We start from the raw sequence: 10,159 nt of genomic DNA, 5'->3' as shown, positions 1-10,159 counted from the left end.
GGCACCGAGGCGAGGCCCACGCGGCGTGGAGCCGCCGGGTCTCGCGACTCACACTCTCTCTCTCTTCCCACCCCCATCCCCCCGGCTCCGAACCGAGGGCCGATCGGCCCTCGCCGCTCTGCCCCCCTCCCAGCTTGCCGCTTCCCTTCCCAGCGGCCGTGGCGGCAGCCTCGGTCGCAGAGCGTTCCGTGCGCATGCGCACGGAACACTCTGGCACTTTTGGGGGGATTTAAACATCCCCCTGAAATTTTTGTCACCATTTAGGATTTTTGTGCACACGTGGGGACTGCCCCACGTGTGCACAAACCTCTCCCTTCCCCCCAAGTGCCCCCGATGTCTGGATTTAAGGATTCGCACAGAGGGGGCCAGTTCACTATTAGATATATAGATATGGAGCAGAGGTCCATCAGTGGCTATTAGCCACATGGTATAGATAAGGACTCTGGGGCAAGTGATGCTCTGTCTTCTTGGTGCTTGGGTGGGGTCAACAGTGGGAGGGCTTCTAATGTCCTGGCCCACTGGTGGACCTCCTGATGGCACCTGGTATTTTTGGCCACTGTGTGACAGAGTGTTGGACTGGATGGGCCTTTGGCCTGATCCAACATTGGCGTCTCTTATGTTCTTATGAGATTCTGAGCACAGTTACATCCTTCTAAACCAACTGACTGCAATGGGCTTATAAGCATGTAACTCTGCTTAGGATCACAATATACATTTCCTAGAATGCTTATGGACCCATTACAAATACTGTCAGGCAAAACTGACCCACATTCTATATACTCCATTGGGTGGAATAGGTGAAACACATCCATTTCCACTGACCACCATGTTGATATCCTCTGCCTTGGCTTTTCTACACAAGTTAAATCATGAAGGCAAATTTTAATCATATCCATAAGTGAACTGAAACTAAGTTCATGTGATGTTTTAAAATGAGGCTTACTTGATTGCAGTAGTGTTTTATGAGGTTAAACACAAATCCACGATCCATTAGAGAAAGAAGATCATACAAGAAAAATGCCAAGCTAATGTTGATTTTTTCTGCTTGTTCACTTTCCTTTCAAATGAAATAAAAACATGTTAATACATAAAATCAACTGTACTTTTATCTGTTTATGACAAATTATAAAATGGGAAATAGTGATGTAAGCAGGGTGGATAAAGAAATCTGGGGACTACAAGATCCATTGAGAGGAGGACAAAACCTAGAGAATCCTATTTTTAATATTTCACTTGGGATTCTGAAAAGACTTGTGGAAGTCTTGCACATATATCTTGGAAAATATTCACTTATTTTTAAGGTTTTTTGTTGGACTGTTCATAAAATAAAATGAAACAAAACATCAGTGCGATGAAAGGCTACATTCAGATATTGCTTACTTCCTCCACCCACTTCATTCTGCACTAGGATTGAAGACTTCATTATCTAGAACGAACTACAATTTTTGGTGACTTCTGAGTTAGGTACCTTCGCTAACTGTAGTTTATTTCTTTTCTATAGACCCAAATTCTACATGAGGATTAAACTGTGGTTTAGAATACTGGTTTGAATCCAGCTGCAATTTGTTAAAGTACTCGATTTGTGTCACAACAAATTGAGGTTCTAAACCAGGAAGTCTTCAATTTCAGTACAGTATAAAAGGAGAGGAGAGAGGTGGGAGGGAGCACATTAGTCCAAGTGCTTCCTGTAGCCTTGGACTCTAAATTTGTTACCCTATAGTTTGTTGGTGACTGTGATGGACTGCACTTTTAAAAGCTTAGAAGTACTGTACAAACAGGAAAAGGACTGTGAAAGGTTAATTCTTCACAGCACCAGAGAGCCTTGAGTGACAGGCTGCTCCAAGGAATCTGATTGGTTACCAAAGCTCAGCAGAGAAAGACTTGAGAGCTGAATGCTGAGGAGAAATTCAGTCTGAATTCAACCCTGACTGAGAGTAGTTTAACACAGATGGAGTACTGGGGAGGTTGGCAAGGAAGAGTGGGCAGTTAGGTGAAGACTCTCATTTGGGCCAAGAAAAGGGGATAGATCTTCTAGAGAGAGAAGAATTTCCCTACCCAGTTAAAACAGGGAGATAGCTCTGAAGAGTGGAGAGATCCCTGGTCTGGTGTGGTTAGAGACTGCCTTTTGAAACCAGAAAGGTCAGTAAAGCTCAAGAAGAGTACTGGTGTGTTTAGTAAAGGAGTTTGGGTACAGGATAGAGTATCCCAGCCTTCTGGAAACCAAAAGAGTCAATGAATACTCAAAGAAAGTGTACTGATGTGTTGAGGAAACAATGAAACAAAAGCCTCTCACCCTGAAGATTCGAAGTCACTGTGAAAAGCTTAAGAAACTTTCAATTGCTTAAAACAATTGCTTAAAACAAAAAAAGTCTGTGCATGTACTGATTTACCTCAGAGTTCTTTATTAAGTTACCTCAGAAATTTTACCCCTGATTTCACCAGACATTTTCCCCTCTATGTGGAATAAAATAGTTTGTTATTTTTTTTAATTTCAAAAAGCCTTGAGTGCCATTTCAGTGGTTTAAGTTGAAGGGCAATCTCGACCCTTCCCTCAGGTTTCTGTGCTGAGCCAGCAGCAAAATATCAAACTGTGACAGGGTGGGAAAGCCATAGTTTCTTCAGGGAAGAAGAAAACAGATACCTGCGGCGGCTCAGTCAGACAGGGTGGGGAAGGAAAATCTTGCCTCTGAGAGAGGGAAGTGGAAGAGGTGCGTCATAGTGACATTGGAACACAGATGAAGAATTTTAGGGAGTTCAAATGCGATGGAAGCAGTTTGATCCCACATTCTTTGCCCTGAAAACTAATGCTATGGGGATGCAGTGAATATGTAATCAACACACTTCACATTTACAAAGTCAGTTCTATCTTCACCCTGGCTTTTCTTACATGAAGAGATGTTCTACAGGAATATTGTGGCACACTAGTAGTAGGATCCAGACTAAATTGGCTATTTTTTACCAGTTCTCCCTTCCCACTGCAGATACCCCTTATGTCATTTCTCAGGGTCACCTCTCTCCCAGGAGCAGCATTTTGTGGAGATCAGCGGGCTGTAATGGAAAGAGGGAAACAGGAAGTTCCCCTTTTGCTATTGGAAAATTTAGTCTGGATCCAACCCTAGGAATGTATGTCCAATGCAGGTAGTATGTCCTGTATGAAGTGCCATAAGTTAGTAACAATTATTTATCCTAGACTGGGAAATTACCTTTTGTGGCTTGACTAAAAGTGCTGCAACTTCTGAGGTGACCACATTAACTATAGTGGTGATGTCATCCTTGAAACGATCAGAAAACCGACTTCTGCGGGGAATATCTTGTTTGTCCATGTTATGAACATACTGAGCCATGCTCTTGACCTTCAGAAAACAGATGACATTTATTACAAGTGAGACTTTAAAGCAGAGGCATATGGGGAATTTGATAGGAATAAAACATTTGGGAGCCTTTCTGAAGGCTCTGTTTTCATTGCATTAAAGTTGACAAAGAGCTATCCACACCATGCAAATAGAATGAAGTTATGTAAAATGAATGCATTTTCTTAGAACCTGTAATTTTTAAGATCCATAAACCCTGTATATAATATAACAATGTGTAAAGTTGCCAGAGGCAACTTTGTGAGCCTGGAGCAGCTGGGAAAGATCTGCTAAGCATCCACCCCTCCCCTTTTCAGGTATTTTCAGAGGTGTAAGCCTTTGGCATAAGTTGAAGGGCAAGAGCCAAGGGCCAAGTAACTCGTTGCCTGTGGCCCACTTTGAGCTGCATTATCAGAAACTGGAGTATGATGATAGCAGGAACTAAGACATCTTTTCACCAAGGTGTTAGCACTGATACCTTTGGCTGCCCTGACCAGCAGACCACTGACAATGGAGCAGAATAAAATATTGCTGTGGGCATATAGAACAGGCTGTGACCATGCAACACCAATAAGTTGAGTTCTGAACCAGCCTGAAGATTATTCAGACATCTATGTGGGAGAGTGGTGAGCATTATCATTTTGCTCTTCCCTCCATTATTGTGCTGTGGTTTTGAATTTATCGTATTCTAGTTGAACTTATTGGGTCCCACTTTGAGGTAATACAAATGGTTTTTTTTTAAAAAAAAAACAAGCTCTATGGCTCAGTTTTAAACATGATGCTGGGTGTGGTTTATAAAAAAACCTTACCAATATGGGTTTCATTCAAGTGGTCAACTGTTGCCTATGACTACAGCAGTGCAGCATATTCTTGAGTTGCAGATTCTTGATCTGTTAATGCAATGTACATTGCACTACAGACCTCATTTAAACATGACACCAGCCATGTGGACCCCCTCAGTCATTTGTTTTTGCTTTTTAATACACCTAGTATCATGTTTTTACTGGCCCACCTCCTTTCAAGAAAGATCTATGTCTTTTATGTCTTAATTACCTTGTTTTAATTCCTAGGACCTCTTACTGATACAGGCTTATCAAATGACCGAGTCTACAGCAAGGTGTCAAGGACTCCATTTTCCCCTTGGGGGACTGCTATTGATTTTCTGAAACCTGATTTGTCACAAATCTGTTGTCATTTAATATTTGCCAGCACTTCACATTTATGTCGGCCAGCTCCTATAAAAGGGCTGGGATCAATGTTGTCTTCACATCTCTTCACTTTCACCCTATCCAAACATTATGCTCAAAAACTGCACTTAATTCCCCTGTTGCTCAAAACAAAATGCTGTTACGGAAACTCACCAGCAGCTCAAAGAAGAACCAAGCATACTTGAAGACTGATTCCCTCACCATGCCAGTGCTCACTACCATCTGAAGTGCCAACTCTTCATGGAAATGCTATATAGAAACACTGTATATGAAAATACAAGCTGGCTCTCAACAGAAGAACTAAAATCATAACTCAGAGAGGGGTAAATTTAAAACGGCAGCTCTTTAAGTTAGCACAAGCATGCACATATTCATGTGTGCGCACATATGCATACACATATAGAAACATACACAATTAAGCTGAATAAAGAGGACAAGTAGAGGTAAAAACAAACAGCAGCATTTCAGGACCGCATGCAGACAAATAGGGGAGGAGACAATCATTGTTATGCACTGTTAATGGCAGCAGTAACACATAGAAAATCAGTTCTGGCAAAATGAATTTGAAACCTGCAAAACAAGAAATGCAAACAAATATATAACTTTAGGCTGAATTAATTAATTAAGGTAAGTCATTGTTAATAAATGCACATTGTTTAAACTGGCACTGACAAAGGCCTAATGCAGACCAAGCTTGAACTGGTTTATGCCCAAGAGAGCTGGCCTCTGGAATCCAGGCAGAATGGCTCAGTTACTGGTTCTGCAATTGAAAACATGTACAAAAGGAGACTGACACATAAAGCAACATGTGAGCCTTTTAGCTGTACTTACAGCAAAGGAAAAATTAAGTGAGCACCATATTTGAAAAGAACATTTTAAATATGGTTTAACTGAATGCATAATTCTGGGCTGACTTTATACACCTTGGTATGAAATGCTAAAAACACTCCGTTTTGCTCACCCACTGCACAGGCTCGCTGTTCTTTGCCTCCCTGAAATACTGGGCTTTCTGTCCTGCTGTTTCTAAGCCCCAGGAACATGTAAAAGTTCTTCCCTATTAATAAGTACTTTCTTAGGGCCTGCTGAGGATTATCTGGCCTTTTAATATTTGCCTTTCACTCCCTTCCAGCCATACTGGAGAAAACCAACAACTATGATCATTAGTAGGCAAACAATCTTTACAAACGTTCATTTAAGGCATTCTGTTAGATAGCATAGCTCACTTGGAATCAGGTTATAAATGATGATTTATTTGTTTTTAACTTTAGATACCTTCATTTGGATTCTAATGGGCCCTCAGAGCAATTTATTCCAGGAAGATGACCAATCCAGATGTTCAATGACTGGGACCCTGAGTTTCCACTGAAAGGTTCATGTTCCTCATTGATATATTTTTCTTTCCTGAGATCAATCTTCCTTTTCCCTCGCATTTGAAAGTTTGGTATTAAGAGTAGCCTGCTTACAGTATTTACACTAATTTACTGAGATTTTTGTGAATTAACGGTGTTGCTTTATGTGGCAGTCTACCTTTTTAGTGGATGGCCGTGGGCTACTGCAGGCACTTGATATATCACTACTGGGTTCACTATAGTAAGACATCCGACTGTAGCATCGATCAGCAACCTGGAGAAAATGGACAAAACCCACATATAAAAATATATGTATTAACAGAAAGAAAGAAAGAAAGAAAGAAAGAAAGAAAGAAAGAAAGAAAGAAAGAAAGAAAGAAAGAAAGAAAGAAAGAAAGAAAGAAAGAAAGAAAGAAAGAAAGAAAGAGCTAGTCACATTATATTTAACAAATCAAACCCAGGACTGCCATCACGTGATCTAATTTAGTACTGCACTTTCCAGTTTTAATGCTCGCTCGCTCTCAATTGCAACACAAATTTAACCAATATAGCAAACTCTTAGAAAGGAAAAGGCTCTTTTCTCTTGAGACACTGTGTGATGAGCATTTATCTGCATGAGATATCAAACAATGCCATAAAAGGTGTTGGAAGTGCATTACAGGGAATCAGATACAAATTTCACCTTTGGAAGATGACAGGTAGAGATAACTAAAGATTTCTTTCCTGTTTGGCTGTTTGCCCTTTTGTTTCTGAAACCAGGGCTGTTTTTTTTAAATTCATTTGGGATAGCATTCTTTTTATAATATAGTTTGTTATCTTCTACATGATTTATTCCCAGAATTGCTAAATAATTACTGCTTTGTTCACAATGCAACACCAAGATATAAGATAGCCTGTGCAGGGGCAAATGCTTCTGGGGACTGGAACTTTACAAAATGAAATCTGACCCTAGATTTCGTATTGTCTCCTCTTACCCTTGAGGACATGATGCTTCTGACTTCCTCATCAGTAGCAGACTGGATCCCAGCAATATCTGGATTACTACAGCTGGTTGCCCGGCTTTGCAAGAGTCTGGAGCCCACTGAAACAGCCGAGGTGCGTCCATATGTATAATAACGAGATTCAGGAAGATTACCACTACTTGTTCCACCTGCCAAGAGGAAAATATTGTTTTCACACCTGAGCCAGTTCAGTTGGGCTACAAAACAACTACCACTGCATAAGTTACATAGCGTCCCTGTTGGTGTCTTGATCCCACCTAGCACATAGAAAAAACATAGGCAGCTGGCTAGCTATATAGAATCTTTCTCTCTGATTTGCTAGGTTCATATGTCCAAGGAATGTTTTCCATATGAGAGCATTCAAATACATGGTTCATTAGCTGCTGTGGTTTGGTCCAAAAAATGTTTCCTCGCTTGGCTCTTGGGAATGTATAAACTGGACATCAGAGTGCTCTGAATCAACTGTATGGATTTTCAGCAGAACTTGCCTGTCCATGCACCAACAGCAACCTTCCCCCATAACCTGAAATTAGCCCCTGCCTATTCCTACAGTTGCATGCAGGCTCTAGAGTAGACTGCCCAGGAAAGCTGGGTTTTTTCAAGCTTATATCAGATGATGTAGGCCTTTCTGCGAAGCCTGAAACCCTATTTAGGAGAGACTGACTTAATGGAAATAAAGGAATAAATAATGTGATGCTTCTGAAAATGTTCTCTACTAGGCTTTTTTTTTTGCTAAACTCAATCTGAAGTGCTATGTATGTTGAGAGACCATGTTGTTAGCAATGCAACACACAATCTGAAGAACTGATATGTATGGTTAGGGATACACATACACCAGTACACATAAATGGCACATCACTGACTGAGGAAATAAATCGCATTTAAACAGCCTGTCTGACAGGGAGAACTACCATGTCAAAATTCTGCCTGCACATGTAACTCTCCACTGCGTATATGTATCGTTCTTTGCAACCCAACTTAAATACATTAGCCAATATGAGGCAGTTTTTATGCCAGACGTATTCAGAAAATCAATGAACAACATGTGGCACTCAGACAGTGTGAACATTCAAATTCCTGTTAGATTTTTACAGGTTGTCGTCATCCACATACATTTTCCCCAGGAGTAGGGCAATAATTTATGTTATTGCCTATTATGGATCGTGTTATGCTCTTCAATCTGTGCCATAACCTGTATGTGATAGGCGGGCCGGGCTGGCCCAGGGAAGACCAAGGACCACCGGGCTGGCGGCCTTCCCCGGTGACCGGAATCTGGGGTACTATCCAGAGAGATCCCTGTTGGGAGGGTGCAGCCTGACATGCATTCTGTTGGGTGTGGGTGGATCCTGGGGTCAGTTGCCCTAGGCAGGGAAGGCGTGGCCCTAGGCAGGATGGGGCCTGACTGGGCAGGAAGGTCAGTGGGAGCAAGGTTCTGAGGGAAGGGCCAACTGCTGGGGCAGGCCTTAAAAGCCATAATATGGCATGCTTGGGGGTGGCCCGTGGAGGAAGAGGGGATTGCCACATTGTGACAGTGGCTGGCTGAATGTAACCACAGCCCGCTGGGGCCAATGAAGGCACTGCTGGGAACTTCATCCATACCTGCAGTGCTGATTTCACCCAATGGCGACTTGGCCCCTCCCAAGCCTGCTGCCACCTGCCACCCTGCAAGTGAGCGATGAGATGACTGTATCTGTGACAGTGTTTTAGATTTCATATCTAATCCACAGCAGGCTGATAGGTATAGTACTAGTTCTTAGCAGGGTGAAAAAATCCCTCCTGTTACCCTTAAACAATCCTGGTAAGAGTTTGCTTTTTGTAGGCACCTCTCAAGGTACCTGGAATCAACTACTCTCATCTCTACTGATCCTGTTCTTCTTCAGTAAATGAGTAAGGAGGAAATCAAGGACCTTTAGTTTCTACCCACAGGCAGAAGATTCAGTGCATAAAGACCAGCAACTTATTTTTGCAGGAAGCTCAGTCACAATACCTAGTTTGACGATGTCTCTTTGAACATCCGGAAGACGGAAGACATAGTAGACATAAGATGCTAAAAGGCAGTTTCTCCCATGATGGTCCTTGCTCAGATCTTGGCTGTTGTGGAGGCTGTTCACTATTGCAACCACAGATTCAAAGGCAAACTGTGAGAAGTTGGCTGGAAGTCAAAAGAAAAGCATTTATATTCCATTATTTAGACAGAAAATATGTTTACTTTATCACAGACTTTCCCCGCACAAAACCAGCTTTCACTCATCTGATAAAGTGAGCTCTAGCCCACAAAAGCTTATGCCACAATAAACTTGTTAGTCTTTAGTGGGCCACACAACCATTTTTTGGTTTTGCAGCAAGTCTAAATGCAGCTAACCCAACATGACACAGTGATAATATGCTAATGGAAAACAACTAGGAATAGTGAATGCTTTCAATCTGCCTCTAACAGACAATTTAATATATGTTATGTGGGGCATTTATTACACATAGTATCTATATATCAGAATCCTTCTCATGGAACACATGGAAAGTTTTTGAAATCCTTTTCTGTGGGAACGTTAGGCACTTTGCTTCACACCAAAATCTTGCATGATGTGAACAGCTTATTTTAATGTAAAAAACCCCACCCCCAAACAATCAACTACCATTAGGCAAGTATATAGCTGAAGATTTTGGCACCTACAGCAGAATTTCTTGCAACCTTGTCAGTACCTGTCTGGCCTGCTATAACCATAGGCTGCACAGCCAGTTGGAAGAGTTTATCCAAGACCAAGTGTACAAATAACACCAGGGGCTCAAGGCGGGAAGAATTCAAGCAAATAATGCTGAGCTTCAGCTCATGTTCCAGTGTGGCTTCTGTGATCTTCTCATTCATCACTCTGATAGGGAAGGCAACTTGGCTTTCTAGTGCATGGCACAGGGTGAAGAATTTCTCCAAATGATTGTCCTGTAAATCCAAGACAATTTAATATATGTTATGTGGGGCATTTATTACACATAGTATCTATATATCTAATAGCGAACTTGCCCCCGGAGTGCGGATCGCTAAATCGGGGGCTCCGGGGGCACTTGGGAGGGAGGGGGAGGTTTGTGCACTCTTGGGGCAGTCCCCAGGGGTGCACAAAAACCTAAAACCTAAAAAAAAATATCGGGGGGATGTTTAAATCCCCCCGAAAGTGAAAGAGCGTTCGTGCGCATGCGCACGAACGCTCTATAGCCGACCTTGCCACCGCCGCCTCGGAGGCGGGCAGGCGGGCGGCCTT

At 42.1% G+C, this 10,159-nt stretch overlaps 1 protein-coding gene across 1 annotated transcript in view; it reads right to left on the bottom strand.

The window, feature by feature from the left end:
* DOCK8 (dedicator of cytokinesis 8) overlaps positions 1-10,159 on the bottom strand; it is a 126,981-nt gene that overhangs the window by 47,584 nt on the left and 69,238 nt on the right. The window contains exons 19-25 of the mRNA XM_015425945.1: positions 9,609-9,843; positions 8,896-9,060; positions 6,882-7,057; positions 6,086-6,181; positions 4,712-4,807; positions 3,204-3,353; positions 944-1,057 (exon numbers count right to left, since the gene is read on the bottom strand). Of these exons, the coding sequence (XP_015281431.1) occupies positions 944-1,057; positions 3,204-3,353; positions 4,712-4,807; positions 6,086-6,181; positions 6,882-7,057; positions 8,896-9,060; positions 9,609-9,843 (1,032 nt within the window). The remainder of the gene's footprint in view (positions 1-943; positions 1,058-3,203; positions 3,354-4,711; positions 4,808-6,085; positions 6,182-6,881; positions 7,058-8,895; positions 9,061-9,608; positions 9,844-10,159) is intronic.

The sequence above is a fragment of the Gekko japonicus genome, unplaced genomic scaffold, assembly GCF_001447785.1.
Source record: "Gekko japonicus isolate JY-2015 unplaced genomic scaffold, Gekko_japonicus_V1.1 scaffold31, whole genome shotgun sequence".
Classification (NCBI taxonomy): domain Eukaryota; kingdom Metazoa; phylum Chordata; class Lepidosauria; order Squamata; family Gekkonidae; genus Gekko; species Gekko japonicus.
The sequence above is the reverse complement of the archived record's forward strand: the minus strand, read 5'-3'. Positions and strand labels throughout refer to the sequence as shown.